Here is a 26,926-nt window from a genome sequence, read left to right on the forward strand (position 1 = left end):
CCCCCTATCAGGCACTCAGTATTCATTTGGTGCATGAAGTGCTTTACAAATGTTTTTCTGTATTGAGAGTCTGTTTTTTTTTTTTTTCTATCACATAGATATGTTTCTTAGGTGATGTGTCTTTTGTTGTTTTAGGATGCATTAGCTACCAACACCTGCAATATTGCCCTAGTAGTTAGACCAGAACACCAGAAGTGATCTTTAGACTGGTCCTAAAGATGGAGTTCAGCAGATGCCTTAGATTTAACCATCTATACTTCCAAACTATTTCATTGTATTGTTTCTCTGTGGAAGACCAGTTTGAAAATGTTATGGAACTTTACAGTGTAAAAGTTTTGGGACCAGAGTGAAATAGAGGTCTGTCTACCCTAATGTCAGGAAGGGATTTGACATGTGGCATTTTGGACTTGTAGAATTTACTTTGCAAAGACTGATTGTCTTTAGCTCTGTTTCTGGGTAAGAATTTAATTCAGGTGTCTAGCTTTGGCTTTATTATAATTTTCATTTTAAGCTCTATTATGTAAACTATTTGAACTACTAGGTCCTATTAAGCGCCAAAGGTTCAGTACAAAGATTCCCAGATAGTATTGGTGCTTTTAGAGAGAAACACTTCTTATCTGCATTTAAGATTATGCAGACCTAAACTTGCTTTAGAATACTTAACTATTCCTATGTAAATATAATCAAAATGCAAAGTAATTGGAACAAGTCCTCTACCATGTGTGCAATGTTTCTTCGTCTCATGAAAAATATGCCTGTATGTGTGTGATTATTAGTGCTAATGCCATATTTGTTGGATTAGTTTACAGCAGTAGCTCTCCTTTTATTGAGAAGATTCAAGCATTTGAAAATTTTTTCACAAGGCGTATTGATTTATATGATAAGGTAAGATTCCTGTACAACAAAGCTACCAGTACACCTTTATGTGTTGTCTTCTTAAACGATGTGTTTGAGGTGCTAGTGATCAGTAGAGGCTGGAGCCAGACAGCTTTGATCTAGATCCCACCTCTGCCACTTAGCTGCAGTGTGGACTTTGGTGTATTACTTACGTTCTTTGTACCTTAGTGTTCTCATCTATCAGTTGGTCATAATAGTATTAATACCTACCACAAAGTGTTGTTAAGAGGCATAAGTAAATTAATATATTTTAAATACTGTAACTGTGCTTGGCGCAAAGCTTATTATACTCATTGTTATCACAATATAAACATATGCTTTTTCAAAGTAATTGAATGTTTAGTTTTGATTGTTGACTTCAAAAAAGCCATCATTGTTTTCATGCCTTTAATATTTTATAGGATGAAATAGAAAGAAAGGGAAGTATTTTGGTGGATTTTAAAGAACTGACAAAAGACGATGAAATGACTAAACTGGTACCAACTATAGCAAATGAGTTAAGGGATACACCTGAGAAAACTTTGGCTTGCATGGGTTTGGCAATACATCAGGTAAATATTTTTGTGTTGACTTTTGTCAAAATTTTAAAGGAAGACTTTACAGTAACAGTACCTTCCCTAACAGGTAGTTTTTAGCCAACTAGAACTGAAGAATTTCAATCCTGTCCTGAAAGATAGCATTCATTCTATATACAACAGCTTATCTAAATATAACATTTATTTTAATTTACTTGAATTGGTTTAGTCTGTTAAAGATAATACAGGAATTGAAGAGCTCCTTGAAAAAATCTCATAAGGAAGATAAGACAAGGATCATGTTGTTATCAGTTATGAACTTGGAAAACAACCTCAGATTTAGGTTGTGTGGCATGGGGCAAGACTTAATCTCCCTGAGTGTCCCCATATATAAATGGAAAATAATATATGCTGTGCCTGTTTTTCTCAGGGTCAGTTGACACAACATATGTGACAGTATTATTTAGGCTGACAGATAGATAAATGCTTCTAGGTAAAGAGTTGTAAATCTCACAACAGGAACAGATAAAATACTGGGTGCATTCAGAAAAAGTAAGACTATTGGGGAGGAATGGGAAGAGGTCAGAGGAAGACTTTGTAGAGATGCTAGGGTTATTATGGGTCTTAAAGGGGTTCTGAGAATTAGACATAGGCCAGAGGAGGTAATGGTATCCAGGCACAAGGAATAGTTAATTACAAAGATGTGTACATTGCTGGTAACCTGAGACAGGAAACCTTGGTGTTGTCTCCAGACTCATCTCACTCATTAGTTCTCCATATCCAAGTCACCACATTCTTTCATTCCTGTTTCTAAAACATCTCTTAAATCCATCTCTTTTCCACGCTTACTGGCCCTCCACCCTTCTTAAACCTTGATTATCTTTCCTAAATTGTTGCTATACTGGTGAAACATGATCTGTCTTCGGAAACTGGTGACTTCTTCCAAGTGAAATCCAAATCCTTTACATGGCGTTGAAGGCCTTCCATGATGTGGTTCATCTTCCTCCTCCACTTTCACTCACTACCCATTAAGCTAAGCTGAGCTCTCCCCAGAATTCTTTCAATACTCTGACCTCTTGCACATGCCGTCCCTTAACCATGGAATGCCCCTTGCATTGCATCCAGATTTTTGGGCCTAACTCCATTGTCTCTCATGTAAACCTTTCTCAGGACTGTTTTTCAAAACTTGCGTAGTGTTTGTCTCTAAATCTTTATGGTCTTTATAACAATTAGAGCTATAGATGTGCATCTCATTTTCACTCTTAGATTGTCAGCATACTGCTTTGTACACAAGAGGATATTAAATATTTAATATCAAATGTCAAGGGAGTGGGTATTAGATATTTCAAAAGTCATCTTTATTTTCTCTATCTTAATCACTGAATATAGAGAAGTATAAAATATGTATTCACCAGAGCCTGTTCAGGCAGTAATAGCTTTGGAGACTACTGTAAGGCCTTTTAATATTAAGCTTACTTTGGACAGAAAGTAGCAGACAGGGATGCTGGAGTTTTCCAGTCCAGGGATGACAAAATCCCAGGTAAAACATAATCCACTATAAAATAAGTAGTCATAATTAAATATCAGAGTTTAAAAATAAATTAATGTTTATTTTTGAGAGAGAGACAGAGCACAAGCAGGGGAGGGGCAGAAAGAGAGGGAGACACAGAATCCAAAGCAGGCTCCGAGCTGTCAGCACAGAGCCTGACGTGGGGCTCAAACCCACAAATCATGAGATCATGACCTGAGCTGAAGTCGGATGCTTAACTGAACAAGCCACCCAGGCACCCCTTAAATATCAGAGTTTTAAAGGGCTATTAGAGTTCTGTTAATATTCTGTTCTGAACTGTTTATATTCATAAACTTCACATTTCTATAAAAGAGTTGTACTTCAAGAGTGTATTTTGTTTTCCAACTGTTTAGGTATTAACTAGGGACCTTGAAAGGCATGCAGCTGAATTACAAGCCCAAGAAGGATTGTCTAGGGATGGGGAAACAATGGTAAATGTGCCACACATTCATGCAAGGTAAGGATTTACCGGTATTAAAGTATTATTTAGAATCTGGCATGTAAGACTGTTTGAGATTGGAAACCTCATTTTATAAAACCAGAGAAATCAGTAAAAAAGGTTGAATTCTGTGCTATCTTATTGATTATCAAACCCAAGTAAACTCACTCAGAATTCTTCAAAGAGGTCATGACAAAAATAAATTTCCCTGCCCAAATAAGGTGATTTCCCAACCTGTACATTCCTGTAAAAATTGATTTTGGATGTATACTTATCAAGATGCTGCTATTTAAATTAATAATCTATGTAATACAGTAAATGGTGTGATTATATTTTGTTGAAATTACTGGGTTTCTACTAGACACAGAACAAATGGAATTCTGTTTTTCTTTAATTCATCTTTATTTAAGATTTAAAATTCTCATTAGAAGAGCTGAATAAGGTAATCACTAGGGTTTTTCTTTTTCAGAATTTATAGAAGACACTTTGTAACAGTTCTTGAAAAAGAAGAAACTCAAGTCACTTTTTTTGTTGCCAAAATTTTCCTTTTGACAGTTTTTTCCTTTTTTCCCTTAGAGAATATCCAGTGGGACTAGAAGAAACGGGAACATTTAGCATTTTTTAATCTTTAAGAATGATTTAATTCTTCTGAAATTACTGATCTGTAGGGATGCTATGGTTGGAGAATTCCACAGTTGCTCCTAAAAGGAAGTTGTGAAGATACAGATAATTTCCACTATTGGCTTATTGTAAATTCATAGATAAATACATTCTTGTTTTTGTTTTTAGGGTCTATAACTATGAGCCCTTGACACAGCTCAAGAATGTCCGAGCAAATTACTATGGAAAATATATTGCTCTGCGAGGGACAGTGGTTCGTGTCAGTAACATAAAGCCTCTGTGCACTAAGATGGCTTTTCTTTGTGCTGCATGTGGAGAAGTTCAGGGTTTTCCTCTTCCAGATGGAAAATATAATCTTCCCACAAAGGTAATATGTTATTTACCTACTTAATTATGTATCTTGGTAGAGAAGGCAAATCAGTTTACAGAAAACATTTCCCAGTGTTTCTGAGCACAGAGCTTATTCTTACTTATTTTCAGTTTTTAAATTATGAAATACTTCAGGGTACAGAAAATAAGCCAATAAAGCATTCCTCTAATCATCACCCAGAATTTTACATATTGCCGGCTCCAGTTATATTTTTAAAGATCTAGAGCATTATGGATGTGATTAGTGTCTCTTTTGTGCCCCCTCGCTTCTACAATTCCCAGAGACAGTCATTATCCTAAAGTTAATGTGTATCCTTTCCATTCATATTTCTATATTTTGACTTAATAGGTTTGACAATGATGTGTTCCTTTTATCTTTATTGACTTTAGACTATAGATTTTAAAGCCATGGAAAAGTCGAGAGAATAATATCTATAGAGCCACCGTTATGAGTTGACAGATATTAATGTTTTGTGATTTAAGCTTAATTTTTTAAGCATAAAATACTAAGTATTAGAGTTAAAGTTGAAATCTCTCTATTGCCCTCCCCAGTTCCATTCACTTTTTTCATCCTTAGAGGCAGCCACTCCTCGGAAATAGGAATAAATTCTTCAAATCTGCATTCTTATACCTGACAATATGTGTAAGGTTTGTTTTGTGTGTGTTTATGTGAATGGTATATTGAATGTAACATTCTGCAACTTTTTTTTCACTTGGTTATTTTGGAGTTTACCTATCTTAACACATACCTAATTCTTTTATCTTTACCGTTGTGGAGAACCCCATTGAATGAATAGCGATTGTTTATCCATTCTCCTGGTGGACGTTTGTGTTGCTTCCGGTTTTTTACAACTATATACGATGCTGCAGAAAACATTCGCGTACATATCTCTGTAGCAGAGGAATTTCTCAGTTCTGGGATAAGCTTATTGTTAACTATTAGAGGTTGCCAAACGACTTGTCAGAGTGTTGGTCCCAGTTTACACCTCTGCTGGAGTGTTAAACAATTAACCATTTCTCTGTATTTTCACTAACACTTGGTATTATTAGCCTTTTTAAATGTTGTCATTCTGGTGGGGTAAATGGTATTTCATTTTTAATATGAATTTCTACTATTTCTGTTACAGTTGAACATCTTTTCACATCTTTATTGGCCATTCAGTTTCCTTCTTTATTGAATTTTCTGTTTATGTTTTCTGCTTATTTTTCTGTTTATACTATTGATAAGAGTTTTTTATTAATTCTAGATAATAATCTTGATTATATACATTATAGATATCTTCTCCCAGTATTTGGTTTATCTTTTAACTTTGTGGTATATTTTTTGTTCTATAGTTTTAAATTTTTTTTTTCAACGTTTATTTATTTTTGGGACAGAGAGAGACAGAGCATGAACGGGGGAGGGGCAGAGAGAGAAGGAGACACAGAATCGGAAACAGGCTCCAGGCTCTGAGCCATCAGCCCAGAGCCCGACGCGGGGCTCGAACTCACGGACTGTGAGATCGTGACCTGGCTGAAGTCGGACGCTTAACCGACTGCGCCACCCAGGCGCCCCAATATAGTTTTAAATTTTGACAGGGCTAAAGTGATTGTTTTTTTTCCCTTATGACTTTTACTTTTTATGCCCTTCTTAAAAAGGCGTTCTTCACTCGAGCATTATCAACATTTCTCTTACGTTCCCTTTTAATACTTTTAGGTCATATTTTTTATATTTAGATTTTTGTTCATCAGGAATTTAATCTTGGGAATGGCATAAAGCTAAGGATCTAATTTTATTCTTTTAGGTGAAAAGCCAGTTGTCACCATTTATTAATTAAGCCCTCTATTCCTACTGACGTGTATTGCTTCTTCTGTGGTTCACTGTGCTTTTATAGACATGTGACTCTTTCATTTCACTGGTCCTATCCCAGCTCTATACAATCTTACTTTTGCTGATCTCATTAAAACTTTTGATAAGGCAGGGAGACTTACCATACCTATTCTTATTTTCCAGGGTTGCCTCTACCAACCTTGGACTTTAATAAATTTAACATTTATTACATTTTTACACAAATTGAAATTTGTAGGATTTTCTTCTTTTACAAGAAGAACAAGATGTGTTAGATTCAGCTATTGGTTCTTTTTTAAAATATATTTTCTTAATATTTATTTATTTAGGTGGGGGCCATGTGCATGAGGAAAGGATGCACAGAGAGAGAGAGAGAGAGAGGGAGAGAATGAATGCCAAGCAGGCTCTGTGCTGTCAGTGCAGAGCCATAAATGGGGTTTGATCTCACGAATGATACAATCATGGCCTGAACTGAAATCAGGAGTTGATTGCTTAACCAAATGAGCCACCCAGGCACCCCTCAGCTATTGGTTCTGGGTAATCAGTGGTGTTGGTAAATGGGTGTCACCTACTATTCGTCTGGGCTTAAGGTTCAGGCTCTGCCTTTAGCTCTTAGGCCAAATTTTAAATGCTGATTTATTGGATATTTACCGTACACCACGTTTGGTCAAGATACTTCCATGCCCTCTAGTATCGTGGGTGGTAATGCTGACCTGTAGGATGAGTGCTAGTGTGAAGAGATTCTGCCTGTGTCTGAACTTTGGTGAACTGAAGCACTCAGAAAAATTATTGTTCCAGGAGATCCCTGTTTCAGTCACTATTACTGCATAACAAATCCCCCTAAAACTTAGTGGCTTAAAATAACAACAGTCATTTAATTACTTGTCATGGTTTCTGCCAGTTCGAAGTTCAGAAGAACTGCTTGCTGGGTAGTTCTGCCCCTGGGTCTCTTATGGAGTTGTAGTCCAATGGTGGCTGGAGCTAAACAGCAAGGGGCTGCAGTGGCTGGGGGCTGGGGTAGCTGGGGGCTGGCTGGGCATCTCTCCTCCAAGTGGTCTCTCCGGGCTGGTTTTGGTTTCTCACACAAAGTATGACAGCTTGGGATACTCATTCTACACACATGGCTGCTGACAGCTTCAAGAGACAGACATCTAGCTCTCAGGAAGAAATGGCTTTGGCTCTTTTGAGCTAGCCTTAGAAGTCAGGCAGCATCACTTCTATCACATTCTGTTGGTTACAAAGTGAGTCATAAGCCTGTCCAGATTCCAAAAAGGGGAAATTAGACTCCATCTCTTGATGGGGGAGTGGTAAGGTTCTAGAAAGGCTCTTGGAGAGATATTGTTGCAGTCATATTTGGAACTGGCCAATCTGTGGCACGATCTGTGAATTTATAAATGCATCTTGGGGTCCAAATAGCCAACAAGTGACTTGTAAAAACTTGAACACAACTCACATGGTGAAGACTGCCTTTGTGGTACAATAAACATTATATAAACAGAGCACAAGGAAGTGAGATAGGAGATCTAGGGATTAAGGAAGACCTAGGAAGCCTTTGGAAAAGGGAAGGATTAGGGCTGGGTACGTGGGACTGCATGTGAGAGGGCATTCAAAGATCAGGAAGCTACATGGGCACAAAGGAAGGAAGGAATGCTTAGTGTGAGAGGCTTGTGAGGAGCCTTGCACACCCACAGCAGAAAGAATAAGAGCAGTAATCAAGAGGGACCAGCTGCAAAAGTACCTTAAAAGCTTGTGATACAGAATTGATACAGAAGGAAATAGAAAGTCATTAAGCTCTTAGTGCATTTTACTTTAACGCCATCCTGAGACCAACTTAAAACAATGTTAAATGAAGCATTTTAACTTGAATTTTCCTGAGATGTGATTGTAGTTTATTAAAATCTGGATGTGAATTAATCTTGTTGCAGTGTCCTGTGCCCATATGTCGAGGGAGGTCATTCACTGCTCTCCGTAGCTCTCCTCTCACGGTTACGATGGACTGGCAGTCAATCAAGTAAGCAATCAGACTATTAAATAAAACACAGGTTTTAGATCTCTCATATTGCCAAGTAAATCTATAATATTCCTGTATTGTACTGTGATTCTTATCTGTAGGCAGTGATGCAGTGTATAGTAAAAGATTTATTTCATTAAGAGTTTGTCTTGAAATGATAATTGCCTTTATTTGAAATTTGTTGTATATCAGATTCCAGAAAGGATTTAAAGTGCAAGTATCATATCCTTTTGCTATTGAGCAGTAGTTCATTTTGTTTCTCATTTATGTGATTCATTGAACTGGATGTAGGCCATCAAAGCTATATAATTTTCTTTCCATAATGAGCTATGAAAGAAGCATTGTTTAGAAATTTAAAACAAAGAATCCCTTAGAAATGGCATGTTTCATGTTCTCACTATCCATGACACATTTTACTATAGGTTTTTATTTTTAAGGTGTTTTTTGCAGGTTGTGTGTGTGTGTGTGTGTGTGTGTGTAGGGGGGTATATTTTTAACCCAACAATTTATTCTATTTTATTTGGCTGTAGTCCCATACATAACTCATCCCTTGAAGTCAGAGTGCTACCCAGGAAACCTGGCTAAAACAGGAGAGAGATGGTTTTTAAAAAAAACTAAGAACCTAGAGAGAAGTGAGGTAGATTGCTACCAAGCCCTGTCCTAACTTTACCTCCTTCTGTTCTGTAAAAACTAAGACCAATATGTACAATAATTAACTGTATACTATGCTGAGATCTTCACAAACACTCTTTTACAGTAGAAGAAAGGCTTAAAAGTTTTTTTTTACATTTTATTTATTTAATGTTTGTTTATTTTTGACAGAGACAGAATGTGAGCCGGGGAGGGGCAGAGAGAGAGAGGGAGACACAGAATCCAAAGCAGGCTCCAGGCTCTGAGCTGTCAGCACAGAGCCCGACGTGGGGCTCGAACCCACAAATTGTGAGATCATGACCTGAGCCAATGTCAGATACTTAACTGAATGAGCCACCCAGGCGCCTCTACATTTTATTTTTAAAAAGTTTAATTCCAGCATTGGTAACATACAGTGTTATATTAGTTAGTTAGTATATATTAGTGATTGCTCGGCACTCATCACGAGAAGTGTGCTGTTAATCACCTTCACCTATTTCACCCATCCCCCAAATCCCCTCCCCTCTGGTAGTCAACAGTTCTTTGGAGTTAAGAGTCTGGATTTTGGATTGTCCCTTTTTTTCTTTATTCATTCCCCTCCCAACCCCCCCCCCACCCCCCCACCCCCGTATTCCACATATGTGTGGTATTTGTCTTTCTCTGATTGACTTATTTCACTTAGCATTATAACCTCTAGCTCCATCCATGCTGTTGCAAATGGCAAGAATTCATTCTTTTTTATGGCTGTATTTAAGACTCTTGAATGTGATCTTGTGCTCTTTCAGTGTACAGATGTGCAAAGAAAGTCTGTAGGACTTTCACCACTGAGGGGGTAATGAGGGCCTCAGAGGAGCTCTACGGTTCATAATAGGATAGGTGCACACAAGATCCAGGGTAATTTAATGATTTGAACAAAATCTCTTTGCTTTCTGGTAAAAATAGCAGACAAGAAAATAGGCTTAAATATTTTAATTAGGTTTGAATGATGATCTCTTGATATTAGGAAATCAAACTTAGAGAGGGATGCCATTTACATCCTTTTCTTGAATTTTTAAAAGTAAGATGTTGCTAAAGTTCATTTTGAATGAGTTATAGTAAAAATTTATTAGTATGATATTAACTTACATTATTGTTTTATTCTGTCAACATGTAGATCTATAAAATGACTATCTGCCCTAAGCTCTTCCTGCCATTAATAGTAAATTCAATTTCATTTTTTCTGAAACTTAGCTTGGGATGGCCATAAAAAATTAAATTATTGTTTCTGAGCTAGTCATTGAAATATCTGAATGAATCAAGGTGAAAGCCTTACAAAGGCCTTGCTATTGAAGCAGTCCCAGTTCTGGGGGTTTATCTGTTGAAAACAGTCACAGTATGTGAAGAAGTAGCTTGCTGAAAGTATGTTTTCACAGTGTTGATTTTTTTTTTGATAGGGAGCAGCCTAAACATCTGAAGAAAATATTATAAATAAGATGGTACAGAGGATTATTGTATAACCATTAACTATGATGTTGCAGGAGAATATTTTAAAATGACATCAAAAATGTTTACAGTGTTTTTAGTAATAAAGCAGGTCGCAGAATGTTATCTATTGTACATTACTGACTTTGTTTAAAAACATACACTGGTGAACTTTAGCCTCTATTACAAAGCTGTAATCATCAAGACAGCATGGTATTGGCACAAAAACAGACACATAGACCAATGGAATAGAACAGAGACTCCAGAATTGGACCCACAAATGTACAGCCAACTAATCTTTGACAAAGCAGGAAAGAGTATCCAATGGAAAAAGGACAGTCTCTTTAACAAATGTTGCTGGGAGAACTGGACAGCAACATGCAGAAGAATGAAACTAGACCACTTTCTTACACCATTCACAAAAATAAACTCAAAATGGATGAAGGACCTGAATGTGAGACAGGAAACCATCAAAACCCTAGAGGAAAAAGCAGGAAAAAACCTCTTTGACCTCAGCCACAGCAATTTCTTACTTGACACATCTCCAAAGACAAAGGAATTAAAAGCAAAAATGAACTATTGGGACCTCAACAAGATGAAAAGCTTCTGTACTGCAAAGGAAACAATCAACAAAACTAAAAGGCAAACAACGGAATGGGAAAAGATATTTGAAAATGACATATTGGATAAAGGGCTAGTATCCAAAATCTACAAAGAAATAACCAAAGTCCAAACCCAAAAAACAAATAATCCAGTGAAGAAATGGACAGCAGACATGAATAGACACTTTTCTAAAGAAGACATCCAGATGGCCAACAGACACATGAAAAGATGCTCAACGTCACTCCCCATCAGGGAAATACAAATCAAAACCACACTGAAATACCACTTCATGCCAGTCAGAATGGCTAAAATGAACAAATCAGGAGACTACAGATGCTGGAGAGGATGTGGAGAAACAGGAACCCTCTTGCACTGTTGATGGGAATGCAAACTGGTACAGCTGCTCTGGAAAACAGCGTGGACATTCCTCAAAAAATTAAAAATAGATCTACCCTATTACCCACCAATAGCACTGCTAGGAATATACCCAAGGGATACAGGAGTGTTGATGCATAAGGGCACTTGTACCCCAGTGTTTATGGCAGCACTTTCAACAATAGCCAAATTATGGAAAGAGCCTAAATGTCCTTCAACTGATGAATGGATAAAGAAGTTGTGGTGTATATATATAATGGAATACTACTTGGTAATGAGAGAGAATGAAATCTGGCCATTTGTAGCAATGTGGATGGAACTGGAGGATATTATGCTAAGTGAAGTAAGTCAGGCAGAGAAAGATACCACATGTTTTCACTCATAAGTGGATCCTGAGAAACTTAACAGAACCATGGGGGCGGGGAAGGGGGGAAAATGTTACAGAGAGGGAGGGAGGCAAATCAAAAGAGACTCTTAAATACAGAGAACAATCTGAGGTTGGGGGAGAGGGGAAAGTAGGTGATGGGCATTGAAGAGGGCACCTGTTGGGATGAGCACTGGGTGTTGTATGGAAACCAATTTGACAATAAATTTCATATATTAAGAAAAAAAAAGGAAACCAGTTTGACAATAAATTATATTTAATATAAAAAAAACATACACTGGTGAGAAATACAAAAACATGTTGAGAGTATACTGTCTAGGAAGTAAGATTGGAGTAATTGTTATTTTCTTCTTTATGTTTATCTGTGTTTTAATAAGAAAAGTTTAAATGTCTAATTTTTTAGAGCAAGGCATCCTTAGCATGTTGTGTCATTCTGAGACTTCTCATTGCAGTCTGCTAGTGTTTGAGTGTGTATTGAGTGTGAAGGTGCAGGGTTGGTGGTGGTAAAGATGGAGGAGAATCCCGAGTAAGGGTCCTTGCTCTATTTTTATTAGGATCAGGAGGCTTACAAATGTGATGGGAGTGCACAAAGAGACAGTGAAATCATGAACATTAACTCATGGGCGTGAGAGAAATGGGGTTTTGAAGATATGCGGTGTTAGGGGTTTGGGCTAATACAAAACAAAATCCTGGCACCAGGCAGAAGGTTGTTTACAGTAGATGTGAGGCCCCACCTCTGTTTACCTAAACTGGTCTAGGGGACAAGAAAGACAGAGCATGCTATGTCAGGGTCAACAAGGCACCTCTCTTTAGCTAATTAGCTCCTCTCTGGGCAGCTTTGCCCTGCAGCGGTCCATAGCCCTATTTACCAGTTTACCTAATTTGTTCCTTCCTGTGAAAGCAGCTTTCTGCTATTGTACTAAGTTGGGGGGGGGGGGGGCATTTCCACTCTGAAGACCTAATCTTTTTAACTCATCCTTATCCTGAGATTCCCTATTCCTATACCTTTGTCCTATATTGGGACCTTTGCCCCGCTTTACCTATACTGGGGCCTTTGCCTAATCTTATTTACCTAAATTGTTTACTCAAACTTGGGTGTGTACATCCTATGGATTTCTAATTCTTTATGCCTTGTTAACCTATCAGTGCAAGCTCAGGGAATTCCTAAGCTTATTCCCCACAGTAAAAAGTAATGGTAAAAAGGGAATTTTAAAAGCAAGAGAAAACAAGACAGTTACATACAAAGGAAACCCCGTAAGGCTATCAGCTGATTTTTCAACAGAAACTTTCCAGTCCTATCTTTTTTGAGAGCCACAATTCAACTCACTGTAATTATGAAAGAAATTTGAGAATTAAAAATAATTGGTAGTAGCCCAAGTGTCCATTGATAGATGAATAGATAACAAAGATGTGGTGTGTGTGTGTGCGTGCGTGCGTGCGTGCGTGTGTGCGTGTGTGCGCGCGTGCGTGTATTTACTCATATAACGGTATGTTACTCAGCCATAAAAATGAATGAGATCTTGCCATTTGCAACAATATGGATAGATCTAGAGGGTATAATGGTAATTGAAATAAGACAGAGAAAGAGAAATACCATGTAATTTCCCTCATGTGGAATTTAAGGAAGAAAAAAAAAGAACAAAGGAAAAACGAGATAAACGAAAAAACAGACTCTTAACTGTAGGGAACAAACTGATGGTTACCAAAAGGGAGGGAGGTAGGAAAACGGGTAAAATAGGTGACAAGGATTAAGAATATACTTAATCATGATGAGCCCTGAGTAATGTATAGAATTGTTGAATCACTATATTGTATACCTGAAACTAATATAACACTGTGTTATAAATGTATGTTATCTATACTGGAATTGGTGGAGGGGGGAGGGGGGGAGCCAGGAACATACCACAAATGCCAGCCTGACCAGTGTTGGGCTTTCAAAGCCATGGTCAGTTTAAAGCTTTTCCCATCACGTGCCAGTAAAAATCCTATTGGCCCAGAAGATTTTATGAAGTCATTGTGGAAGCTGTCTAGATGGCCCTGTGGAATGAGAAAATACATGTGCCACTGGCTTCATCAAATGAGCCCCCTCAGTGGTCATTCCCAGGGCCTGGGAGGCCAAGTTGCACTTCCAGGGACAGATACTGATTCAGTTGGTGAAAAGAAGACAGATGAGAGGCCCTGAGCTACTGATCTCTTGCTGTACAATTAAACTGGAATATGAGTGTGGCAAAAAAAAAGTTTTAAGGTAATGCATGTAAATGTTTTTAAAAACTCAATCAGTAGGGGTGCCTGGGTGACTCGGTTGGTTGAGCATTTGACTCTTGATTTCAGCCCAGGTCATTATCCCAGGGTTGTGGGATTGAGCCTCACATTGGGCTCCACACTGAGCGTGGAGTCTGCTTAAGATTTTCTCTCTCTCCCTCTGGCCCAATCTTCTGCTAGCGTGCTCTTGCTCTCTCTAAAAAAACAGAAAACAGAAAACCTTCAATCAGTATAGAAGGCCACAGTTTCCACAATTTCTCGTCTTATACAGAATTTAGATGACACCCTTGTATGCCTTCCTTCCTTCACTTTACTCACCCACTTTCTGTGAATCATGGACGTTAGAGACGATGTGCTTGCTTTTACTTCTCAGCTATGATGTTAATTTTACATTGTCAAGAGTTACTTCTGTTTTCCTATCATAACTGTCTTCTTTGTTTAATTTATAGTTTATATCTAACAAAAACAAGAGCATTTACATTTTTATGATCAACTTTGTTCAACAAAGAACCAAAGAAGGTGATCAGATGCTAAGAAAAGGAAATGTAATTTATATCACTGGGATGTGTTTTTCGTGTGTTCTGCCCCTTAAAGGAAATGATCCAAGCATCAAAATCAAAATGAATTCTCTTTCCTTATACTCCCCTAAATTATCCCCTATTTTAATGTGCTTCATGTTTGGACTGTAACTTTGTTATTTAGCACTTTTGAAATCTTTTTGTCTATGGTGTTCTGAAGCAGTGAGAGTACATCTAAATGTGACTTCATCCTGTTTTCTCTGTTTATATATGTTTTTTCTTTTGACGCTCCCAATTAGATACATCCATTGGATTGTTCATCTTTTAACTTTTTTTCTTTTTAACTTTCATTTTCTAGTTTTCTTTGGCTTTTTCTAGTTTCTCTCCTATTAATATTTGATTTTTAGAAACATATTTGTAGTTTTCCTGATCTCACGCTTATTTTCCAGTAGGTGCCTTTTTATAGGTGCTTATTCTTGTTTTATGGTGTAAGATTTTCTCAAAAACCCTTAGGCAGCTTTTTGTTTGTTTCTAATGCTCTTCTCCTCCCTAAATTATTGCCGTTTCATGATGAAATATCTGATGAGCAATGAGACGTTAGTTGGAGTAGGTAGGGTGGGTTTCCTTTGCCATTTTGTGGATTGGAGTTTCTCCTCATGAGGCTTCCCCCCCTGGATAAGAAGGTAGGGATTCCAACTAACAGATTTTACTATGTGAATGTGTTTTTGAATTGCAGTTGGGCTTCTCATATGCCAGAATAAGGAGGCTTTATTCTGGAACTCTGATACCCTCACTAGATGCCATAGCTCCCCACACAGAGTAGATGGATCCATTTCTTTAGCACAGTGCTGTGGTTTTTGCCAAACAGTAAAGCCTGGTTTGCTGGGATGCCCTCATTCTTTCCCTACCCCCATCCACCCACCTACCAAAAAATTATCAACAGTTCTGTGACTTGTCTTTCAGTTGATTTTCCTGTTTCGTTTCAGCCATCCACTCCTACTCTCCATTCCTGCCGACTACAACCTAGAAGCCTCTCAAGGGCTCTGCTGAGAATATTGGCTCCCACTTCTCTTGTACTGTTGTAACTTTTTCCTGTGTGTATTCTGGACTTCATTTTGTTTTATCCATTAATACTTTCCCACTTGCTGTTTTCTAAAATTTCAAGATCTCTTGTTTATCAGTAACACCTCTGCACACCTAAAAACTTCTCTTTATTTATTTAATGACTGCCATTTTGGTGGACATTTTGGAGAGAGGCTAGGCAAGTGTATACACTCATCCTGCCATTCTTTTTAATTTTTTTTTTAAGTTTATTTTGAGAGAGAGAGAGAGAGAGAGAGAGAGCGAGCAGTGGAGGGGCAGGGAGAGAGGGAGAGAGAGAATCCCAAGCAAACTCCACACCAGCAGCACTGAGTGTGATTGGGGCTTGTGATCTGAACTGAAATCAAGGGACGCTTAACTGACTGAGCCACCCAGGTGCTCTTCATCCTGCCATTCTTAATTGGAAACAGCTGAATTAATTTTAGATACATTATTGAATTTTTTTTTTTTTTATTTTTACTACTCTGCCCTTTAGCTCAGTACCTTGTGGATTCCAAATAGTTGACATGTTGAAGAAATGACTTAGAGTCAGTACATAAACTGACTGAAAATTGTTTAACTTTTTAGAATCCAGGAGCTGATGTCTGACGATCAGCGAGAAGCTGGTCGGATTCCACGAACAATAGAGTGTGAACTTGTTCATGATCTTGTGGATAGCTGTGTCCCAGGAGACACAGTGACTATTACTGGAGTTGTCAAAGTCTCAAATGCTGAAGAAGGTATGGTATAACTCTTCTCATTTTGATTGTCCCTCAATAATTTGTTAGCAGTCATCTTTTTTCTTTTTAAGGTACTTTTGAATCTACACTAGTATAGGGAAGGCTTGTTTCTTACACAGGTGAAACTTTTCCTTCAAAATAAAGGTTTATTTGTAGCTTATTGTGCCTTCTTTAACATGCTATTCAAGTGTTTGTAGGGAAAATGAAAATACCAATTATTGTACTTCATGCTTTGAAATTTACAGGTTCTCGAAATAAGAATGACAAATGCATGTTCCTTTTGTACATTGAAGCAAATTCTGTTAGCAATAGCAAAGGACAGAAAACAAAGACTTCTGAGGATGGGTGTAAGCATGGAGCACTGATGGAGTTTTCACTTAAAGACCTTTATGCCATCCAAGAGATTCAAGCTGAAGAAAACCTGTTTAAACTCATTGTCAAGTATGTATGAGGTTATCCGAAATTTTATTATGTATATGCACCATAGGGGTGCTCTTGGCTACTAGTAAGAAAAAAACTAGTCAAAATGGTTGCAAATTACAATTCCCAGGTCAAATCCACCTAACTGCCAATTTTCATATGGCCCATAACTAAGAATGGTTTCTGTATTTTGTAATGGCTGAAAAAAAAAAAAAAGAATATTTCATGACACACAAAATTATATGAAATTCAAATTTCACTGCCTGTAACTAAACTTTTTTTGGAACACAGCCAGAGTCATTCATTTATGTAGAGTCTGGCTGCTTTCCAGCTGCAATGACAGAGCTGAGTTGTTGTAACAGAGAATGGCTCACAGATATTTACTGTCTGTTCCTCTGTAGAAAAGTTTGCTGATTTCTAGTTTTATCCATAAAGAAAATTTACTATCTCACATAGGAAGTTACTCAACAGAAGAGTGATGGGACTATGAATTCCAGTCACTTCAATTAGTGGTATGTCAGGGGTTGTTTGCTTACTTTTAAAAAGGAAGAAAGATACCACATAGAAGTCACTTACTTCAATAAGTATTTCCTAATATTCTTTTATTTCCATGTTTTTGCCATGTAGTAGAGAAGAAGCAAAGTAGAGGCATTTTTGCTTTAGTGGTTAAGAGGTTTTTTTGTTTTGTTTTTTTAAGATAAATCTAAGTTAGAATCCTTCTTCAACCACTTAACTTCCAGTGTGGTTGGATGCATGTTACTTATTATCGCCTTGATTTTTATCTTCCTAAAATAGAAATAATAATTCTTGTCTCAGAAGGTTGTACCAAAGATTAAATGAAATTCAATAATATATTTAATTTAATTAACACAACATGCTGTTATTTTAAAACCTTGACAATTTTTTGGACAGTTTTGAAGAAACAGAAGAAACAAGAGAGACTGAAAATTGGATATACCTAAGGGTGGTGAAGATCTGAGGTTTTGAAATGCGTTGCATTTTCCTTCACCTAGGCTTAGGACACTTTAGAGAATTTGACTCTTTTTGCCTTGAATATGTTAATTAACTAAGAAAAGTACGCAGTTCCTCAGGGGATTCTTTGTCCCAAAACCCTCAGAGACTTCCTGTGAATGGGTAGCCATCCAGACCCACCCTGGGAGAGGAGGTACTCTGAGCTGAAGTGGGGGTGTGATCTGTGGATCAGTGACTGTGTGGTGTGTGGGCTCTGAGCAGACGGGGAGGAGTAACCTGGTTGAAGATCAAAACGCCTCTTCAATTGGTTCCTCTTACCCATTATAAATAAGAACAAATGTTTGCAGTGGTCCTTCTGCTATACTTAACTTACAGAAAGATTTTCTTCCCACAGGTTGCTTTTACCCTTCAGTTCTAAATTTGTAATTTCAGCATCAAAAACCAGAAGTTTTCATTTGTTAACCTTGCAGGGGTTGACAAATTAGGCAGGCTACCTGGTTTTTGTAAACAAAGTTTTACTGGAACACATCCCTGTCCATTCATCTACACATTGCTTTCACACAAGTTGAGTCGTTGTGACCCAGACAGTAAAATTGAAAAGATACAGTTTCTGGTCCTTTAAGGAAAAGTTTGTCTACCTTCGTTAGAGTAACAAGTAGAAGACCATGAAAGCAGAATGCAGAAGACAGTGGAAGGTTATGTTTTAGTTTAGGTTCCTTCAGAAGCAATGATTTGGGTAAGCATTTATTTGGGAGGTGATCCCCAGAAATACTGGTAAGGGAATGGGGGAGTGAGAGAAAGGATGGTAGTGTATGGTGCCTCAATGAGGAGGTTACTATAAGCATCCGGGGCTTAATCCTCTTGAGACCTCAAGATACTAGACTGTGTAGAACTAGCCTCAGTATTTTTCTATCCAAGGGCCTAGATTTGGGGCTACTCTTGGAATATTCTATAACCCAGCACTTTCAGCCTGTCCAGCCTGCCTGCTGCTGATGCTTCTGCAGCCAGAGAAAGCCCTTCAGCAGACAGGTGGAGGTGTGTGGTCAGAAGCTAGCAGTAATTATGTGGGAACATGCTTAACAGTGAGCACCAGGGGGATGTGGCAGGACAGCAACTTCTGTGTTTACATGTATTAAAAGGGATAATGATTTATACTTAACTCCTGGTTACATCTCTTCCACTCTGGCCTTTTCTGTGTGACCCTTGTTTTTACAATTGGTAAATGTAAATATACCTCTTTGTAGTCATGTATGGTCTTATTCTGATCCTTTGAGTTGAGCTGAAAAAATGAAATTTTATCTCCTCTTAAAGTATTATTTACTCAATTCACCCATTAGTCTTCTTTCCGTGACTTGGCTACACAGCTGCCTATTCATGTAAAATGCAATATAATTCTGTATCCTAAAGTAGAAGACCATGATTATGATGTGTTAAAGGCTGGAGATGGATCAACCATATATTTGGTTACTTTAAAATGCTTTGCGGGGTGCCTGGGTGGCTCAGTTGGTTTAAGTGTCCAACTCTTGATTTTAGCCCAGGTCATGATCTCATGGTTCTAAGATCAAGCCTGCATTGGGCTCTATGCTGGGCATGGAGCCTGCCTGAGATTCTCTCTCTCCCTCCCCAACTGCCCCTCCCCTCCTTGCACACACACTCTCTCAAAAAAATAATAAATACAATAAAAATAAATTAAAAAAAATAAATGCTTTGCAAGTATCCTGTCTCCCTTACACAGGCACAGTTTTTAAAGCATTCTTCCCTTTATGGATTAACCAAGAACTTTGAGAAATTTACTGGTAGAATAAAATGTCTTGGGTTGTTTGAGGGATGTAAACTATATGTTTGTCTTTATTTTTTTATGCTAAATAAACCAAGTTAAGCAAGTTGTAAAGTAGATCCTCTAATGGATTGATGAAGTGAAAATAAGAATTTCTAAGTTGTATTTTGTTTTTCAGCTCACTTTGCCCTGTCATTTTTGGTCATGAAGTAAGTATTTTACTTCATCTTTACCCAAAAATACATAAAGTTGGCAAAAAAAATAGCTAATTTCTGTTAGCCAGATGTTTGTATTTTAATAGGTCATTATTCTCCAGAAATGAATGATGTGAAAGGCAAACTATAGCTTCTTGTAATAACAAGCTACTTACTAATTCAAGCTAATAAGAATGAGGTTCTTTAAAGTGACTTTAGGTGTAAAGTATTAAAGCAGAAGCTAAAAATATTTCCCAGTTTTGTGGAGTAGATTCATGCTTTGCAAGGTAGGTCTTTACTCAGTAAAGATACCTCTTTGATTTTATGTGCTTCCTACCTTTTGCTTTTTAATCATTTACATTATGGAAGTTTATATTTTAATTTCCTTAGGAAAAAAAGTAAAGTTCAATCATGCTTTAAAAAAAAAAATCTCGGGGCGCCTGGGTGGCGCAGTCGGTTAAGCGTCCGACTTCAGCCAGGTCACGATCTCGCGGTCCGTGAGTTCGAGCCCCGCGTCAGGCTCTGGGCTGATGGCTCAGAGCCTGGAGCCTGTTTCTGATTCTGTGTCTCCCTCTCTCTCTGCCCCTCCCCTGTTCATGCTCTGTCTCTCTCTGTCCCAAAAGTAAATAAACGTTGAAAAAAAAAAATTTTTTTTTTTTAAAAATTAAAAAAAAATCTCAAATAAATGTAAATACAGAGGGAAGAACATCCCTTTTTTGCTAGTCATCTTTATGTTTTTCTTACTTTGGGGGTCCCCCCTCTTCTTTCACACTTGAGCTTGTTAAAGCAGGCTTGGCATTAGCACTCTTTGGAGGAAGCCAAAAATATGCAGATGACAAAAACAGAATTCCAATTCGAGGAGATCCACATGTCCTTGTTGTTGGAGATCCAGGCTTGGGAAAGAGTCAGATGCTACAGGTAGGAAATCAATCATCTCGTATTTAATGTATTCCTTATAAAATGTGTGACTGATTCACAAGTGAATTTTCTCAAAGCATGCAGTGTTTGTGTCCTAGAGGATATAGTTGGCCTGGTGGTATAAGTGAATTGGGGTTTATGTGAGTAAGATGTCACTTCTATCTGGCCATCCTTTCAAATCGAGTCAGTCTCTGTCACACAGACTGTTGCAGGCATGCTGGTCTATTGAGATGTTACCTATTGTGAAATGTTAACCATTTCTCTAACCCCCTGCTTTTTTTGCGTGGTATCAGTTTTGGTAGTCTTTTTTGTTGTGGCTTCACCTATGAACAGAATAGTTTGTGAAAGTAAAGAGCAGGGAAGCAGGGTCACACATTCTCTGATCACACAACTACATAAACAGTGTATTGAGCTTAAGGAACAGTGTGATAAAGGTAAGAGATCTGTCTCTATACATCTTCACTGCTCTGAGTTTAAAGCAAGGCAACTTTTGTGAAAAACTTCTTGTTGGTCCCCAAGAAGATTCTGCCTCTGCCAATCAGAGCCTAGTGGTTCTCCCCATCAGGGCTTATGATGGCCCTAGAAGGCTCTGCTTGTTGGAATGCTTGTGGTTGCATTTGAGTGACACCTGGTAAGTCAGCCATAATGTCCTTTCTGAGAATGCCCATGTGTCCCCATTCTTCACCACCACCCCCAGTGTAGAAAAATGTGACCAGACCAGGGGTCTCTTTGCTAAGTTGTAGTCCTGCGGCTACTGCATCTTTGTCCAGGGTTCAGAACCTTGGTTGCATATCAGAATCACCTTTGGAACTCTTTGAAAATCCTGGGGCCTGCCTAGTCCAACTGAATTAAGAGTGTCTGGATTAGGGTCCTAGTGTCTGTATGCAGATAACCCACCACAGGTGATTGTGCTGTGCAGCAACCAGGATTGAGAACGACTTTGACGTCATTATTGCATTATAAACCCACTGTCCTTCACATCAGAATCATTATATATTCCCAACATTTGATTGTTACATCAGCCATCATTTTAATTCCTAAGCTGACATTTCATCTATATTTCCATGTTCCTTTGGACCAACTGGGCCTACTTTAAAAAAAAAACAAAAACAACTCTGTCCTGAGCCCTTGCTAGAAACCTGACAGCAGAGACACAACACCTAGTTTTAGGGGAAACAGTTGATGATAAAAATAAAAACAGGATACCTAGCCAGATTATGCATGTAAAAGGTCCATGTGTGGACCTGAATTGTTACAGCTTTCTTTTCTGTCTTTTATATCATTGTGTACATAGCGAATTAGTGTATTATAGGTAGAAGCCTGGTTAACTTCCACAGTGGCTAGTTATCTATACAAATAAATCTTACAGTTTATACATTTTGCTTACGGTGTGTAAAAGTTCCATTTTTCTCTCTTACTCCTTTTTATCCCCCTCTTACTCCTTTTTTATTTAAGAAATAGATCTTAGCAGATAATGGTTTCAGAATACATTTAATGGTACCGAAAAAAATTTAATACTAAGAAATGGCATCAGCAACTTTTCATGGTTTTTAGACCTGGAATAATGCCTTTTAAACCATGGGCTCAATTTAAAAATAGAAGCTGTAATGTTGGTGGAAATTAAATGTTGTAAACAGAGGAGGGTATTTGGATGTAAGTCTTCTAGCCCTGCTAAACCAGTTTTTAAAAATTAGGCTAATACAGTCATCATTTACTTTATATTTTTAATTCTCTTTTCCTCTGACCATTTAGTTAGCCATCATCATCCTCTCAGACTAATAGGGGATTACAAATAACAAAAATAGTGAGGGGCGCCTGGGTGGCTCAGGTGGTTAAGCATCCAACTCTTGATTTCGGCCCAGGTCATGATCTCAATGGTGGTGGGATTGAGCCCCCACATCAGGCTCCATGCTGAGAGCCTGCTTAGGATTCTCTCTCTCTCTCTCTCTCTCTCTCTCTCTCGCTCTCTCGCTCTCTCGTTCTCTCGCTCTCGCTCTCGCTCTCTCTCTCTCTCTCTCTCTCTCTGCCCTTCCCTTGCTCACGCTCTCAGAATAAACATTTTTAAAAAATGATAACTACTGTTTATAAGCTAGATATCATAGGGCCCCTTGGGTTGGGCACTGCACATGTCCAGAGCACACTATCAACATAGCAGTGTGAGCATTGTCTCCTGTGGTTATGCAGTGCACAGCACGCACAGTGGCCTTGCATTGGGCACTTACTGTGTGCCAGGTACCAGATTTAAGTGCCTTACATACAAAAATCTCATTTATTCCTCAGGGATATACATGATTAAACAAGGAAGCTGAGGCTCAGAGAGATCTGAGAGCAGCATAGCCAGTACATGGTAGAGCCAAAATTTAAACAGGTTTTCTTGGGGCACCTGGGTGGCTCAGTCAGTTAAGCATCCGACTCTTGATCTCAGCTCAGTTCATGATCTCAGGGTCATGAGTTCAGGCCCCATGTTGGGGCCTAGGCATAGAGCTTGCTTTAAGAAGAATAACAACAAAAACCCAGGTCTGCTTGACTCTGGAGGTCCACACTTTTAACTCTTGTGTTATTTAATCACTTTTCTGACCTGCCGTAGCTTGTTTACTCAGGTGAGCATTATTGAGCCACTTTATTACCTGATGTATGAAGAAGCATTGAAGCCTTTGAAATTAAAATTGGTACTCATGTGTTTTCTGTTTGAACTTGAAAACGAAGCATAAAATGAAGTTGTATAATATTCACATGACCACAGTCATCAGAGGCAGGCTGCCTGGATTTGATTGAATCCTCACCTCCCACCTTCATAGCTACTGTGAGTTAGTGTATGCAGGGCATGGTTTCTACGTGATTAAGTGGGGGTGTAATAATGCCTTCCTACCTCACTACTGTGGTAGTGAAGGTTGTATAGTAAAACTGTTAGAAGAATACCTGGCAGGGGTGCCTGGGTGGCTCAGTCGATTAAGCGTCCGACCTTGAATTTTGTTCAGGTCATGATCTCATGGTTCATGAAGTCAAGCCCTGCATCAGGTTCTGTGCTGACAGTGCAGAGCCTGCTTGGGATTCTCTCTCCCCTGCTCGTGCTTTCTCTCTGTCTCTCTGTCTCTCTCTCTCTCTCTCTCAAAAATAAATAAATAAACTTAAGCAAAAAGAATATCTGGCATATAGCTGATATTTGTAAGCAGTTACTATTTGTTTTTCTTTTACTTTGGTTGATTGTCTTAAACCTTTTGTTTCCTTAGGCAGTATGCAATGTTGCCCCACGTGGTGTGTATGTTTGTGGTAATACCACAACCACCTCTGGTTTGACTGTAACTCTTTCAAAAGATAGTTGCTCTGGAGATTTTGCTTTGGAAGCTGGTGCCCTTGTACTTGGTGATCAAGGTAAGAGACCAAACTCTCCACTGTTTACAGCATTTAATTTTTCACTAATATTACACCTTCTATTTTTAAATTGAGCCAAGGGTTTTAAAGGTATTATTCCAGATCTAAATAATTAGTAATTCTGGGGCTTTTGGGTTTTTTTTTTTTTTTTTAAGTCTTTTCCAGTTCATTTCTTTACATTCTGTTCAAGAGGCATTTGGACAGCACTGTATTGACCAGTGAGTTGAGAATGAGTGCCAGAAAAAAATAACCGGAAATGCAGTTTACCCTGCGGAATTGAAACTGGTACTTAATGTCATTCATTGTCAGAATCTTGCGATAGACACAATTATATATCAAGTCAGTCAAGTCAAATAGGTATAGATAACTCCTTGCACTTCCCATTTCATATCAACCATCACAATTGTTTAAAAGCCTGTTTTAAAGCTTTACATCAAGCTCCCTGTGGGGTGGAATATGGTTATCTGTTGACTGCCACATTTATCTTGTCTAATATATAGGTGCATAGTAAGTACTTGCTGAATGCATTACTATTACTTAGTTCAGAATACTTCGAGATGCCTTGGAACTGAAAATAAGGTAAATGTTATTATCCTTTACTCTCGGAGGACTTACAATAAGAATTTAGACTATTACATTATAATTAGAATTTTGCTGTATTTTAACCCATCTCATTGGATGTTTTCAGGATTTGATGGAGAGTTTATAAGAAATCCAGTTAGAGGGCTTAGCAAGAAGGGATCTCTGATTAAGCATTGCTACCTAAGTTTCTCTTTGTGATGCCGTAACTCTATTGGAAACATGTTCCTATGTATGTGTCAGGCAGTGCCCAGATTCCAGTCCAGTCAAGGCCATTCATTCCTTTGTTTGCTGGCGACCTCCACATTTCTGAATCCAGATCCTATCAGCAGCCCCCACCCACCCCCTTCCTTAATACTTTACCTGCTTGGTTTCCAGGACACTCTACTCTTCTGGTTTTCTTACTTCATTAACTGTTCCTTCTCAGTCTTGGTCTTTATCTCCCCAACCTTAACTGGTTGGCACCTCCAGGTGCTTAGGTTTTGTACCTGTTTTCTTCTTAGTCTATGTTACCTTCTCAGTGATCTTATCTAGTCTCATGGCTTTGCCTACCTATATGCCGAAAATTTCCAAATTTATATCTCTTCTTCCTTGAATTCCAGGCACATTTTTTTTTTTTTGAGAGAGAGAGAGAGAGAGAGAGGGAGGGAGAGAGAGCGAGCATGAGCAAGCGCAGGCAGGGGAGGGGTAGAGGGAGAGAGAAAATCTTAAGCAGTCTCCATGCCCTAACTCGGGGCTCAATCTCACAAAATCAAGAGTTGGATGCTTAACTGAGCCAAAATCAAGAGTTGGATGCTTAACTGACTGAGCCATCTAGGCACCCCCAGGCACATATTTCTTTTTTTATTTTTTTAATATATGAAATTTATTGTCAAATTGGTTTCCATACAACACCCAGTGCTCATATCAAAAGATGCCCTCTTCAAAACCCATCACCCACCCCCCATCAGCCCTCAGTTTGTTCTCAGTTTTTAAGAGTCTCTTATGCTTTGGCTCTCTCCCACTCTAACCTCTCTCTTTTTTTTTTTTTTTTCCTTCCCCTCCCCCATGGGTTCCTGTTAAGTTTCTCAGGATCCACATAAGAGTGAAGACATATGGTATCTGTCTTTCTCTGTATGGCTTATTTCGCTTAGTATAACACTGCCCAGTTCCATCCACGTTGCTACAAAGGGCCATATTTCATTCTTTCTCATTGCCACGTAGTACTCCATTGTGTATATAAACCACAGTTGATGGACATTTAGGTTCTTTCCATAATTTGGCTATTGTTGAGAGTGCTGCTATAAACATTGGGGTACAAGTGCCCCTTATGCATCAGTACTCCTGTATCCCTTGGGTAAATTCCTAGCAGTGCTACTGCTGGGTCATAGGGTTCTTAATGCCTGTTTTTACAGTATCTCTATAACTTCCTCAGACTTAACACATCCGAAATCAAAATTCCGATATTCTCCTTCAAACCTATTTTTATAGTCTTTCCCATCTCAGTCAATGATAATTCCATCCTTCTATTTGCTAAAATCAGAAAATGTACAGTCATATTTGGCTTTTACATATACCCCACATCCAGTCTATCAACAAATATTGTGGGCTCTACCTTCTATATATATATATATATATATATATATATATATATATATACACACACACACACATATATATGCAGTATCGAGACTCTTCTCCATTGCTGCTACCCTGATCCAAGACACCATCATCTCTTACATGGCTTATTACTGTGATCTCCTAGTTGGAATGCTTGTGACACCCTTGCCCTTTCCATTGTTCTTAACAAGGCAGAACAATCCTGTTAAAACTCAGATAAAGTTATCCTCCTGCTCAAAACCCTCCAGTGGCTTCCTATCTCACTCGGAGTGAAAGCTCAAGGCTTGACAGTAGTCCAGGGCCATTCACATTCTGGCCTTTTAATCACCTCTTTTGCCTCATTATCTACTACCTCCTTCTTTTTTTTTTTTTTTTTTTTAATTTTTTTTTTCAACGTTTATTTATTTTTGGGACAGAGAGAGACAGAGCATGAATGAGGGAGGGGCAGAGAGAGAGGGAGACACAGAATCGGAAACAGGCTCCAGGCTCCGAGCCATCAGCCCAGAGCCTGACGCGGGGCTCGAACTCCCGGACCGCGAGATCGTGACCTGGCTGAAGTCGGACGCTTAACTGACTGCGCCACCCAGGCGCCCCTACTACCTCCTTCTTATTCTCCAGTTACACCACCAGCACATTTTACATTCCTGCATTAGGCTTTTTTACTTGTTATTCCCTTTGCCTGTGCTTCCCTTACTCCAGGTAAGTCCGCAAGGCTTGTTCCCTTTCCTCCTTGAAGTTTTTGCTCAAATGTCCTTTCCTTACCCGAGAAAACTGATCTTATGTAATTATGC

The 26,926-nt window shown here is 38.5% G+C and overlaps 1 protein-coding gene across 8 annotated transcripts in view; it reads left to right on the forward strand.

Annotated features, from left to right (window-relative positions):
• The window catches only part of MCM8 (minichromosome maintenance 8 homologous recombination repair factor), a 56,482-nt gene that overhangs the window by 7,350 nt on the left and 22,206 nt on the right, over window positions 1-26,926 (forward strand). For 7 of the 8 annotated variants that reach the window (XM_045053857.1, XM_045053856.1, XM_045053858.1 and 4 more), the window contains exons 4-13: window positions 803-885; window positions 1,299-1,448; window positions 3,336-3,439; window positions 4,211-4,409; window positions 8,165-8,250; window positions 16,153-16,304; window positions 16,550-16,745; window positions 19,652-19,682; window positions 20,445-20,585; window positions 23,816-23,957. In XM_045053857.1, the coding sequence (XP_044909792.1) occupies window positions 803-885; window positions 1,299-1,448; window positions 3,336-3,439; window positions 4,211-4,409; window positions 8,165-8,250; window positions 16,153-16,304; window positions 16,550-16,745; window positions 19,652-19,682; window positions 20,445-20,585; window positions 23,816-23,957 (1,284 nt within the window). The remainder of the gene's footprint in view (window positions 1-802; window positions 886-1,298; window positions 1,449-3,335; window positions 3,440-4,210; window positions 4,410-8,164; window positions 8,251-16,152; window positions 16,305-16,549; window positions 16,746-19,651; window positions 19,683-20,444; window positions 20,586-23,815; window positions 23,958-26,926) is intronic. The other variant, XM_045053861.1, reaches the window with a different exon arrangement.

This window comes from Felis catus, chromosome A3 (assembly GCF_018350175.1).
Source record: "Felis catus isolate Fca126 chromosome A3, F.catus_Fca126_mat1.0, whole genome shotgun sequence".
NCBI classification, from domain to species: Eukaryota; Metazoa; Chordata; class Mammalia; order Carnivora; family Felidae; genus Felis; species Felis catus.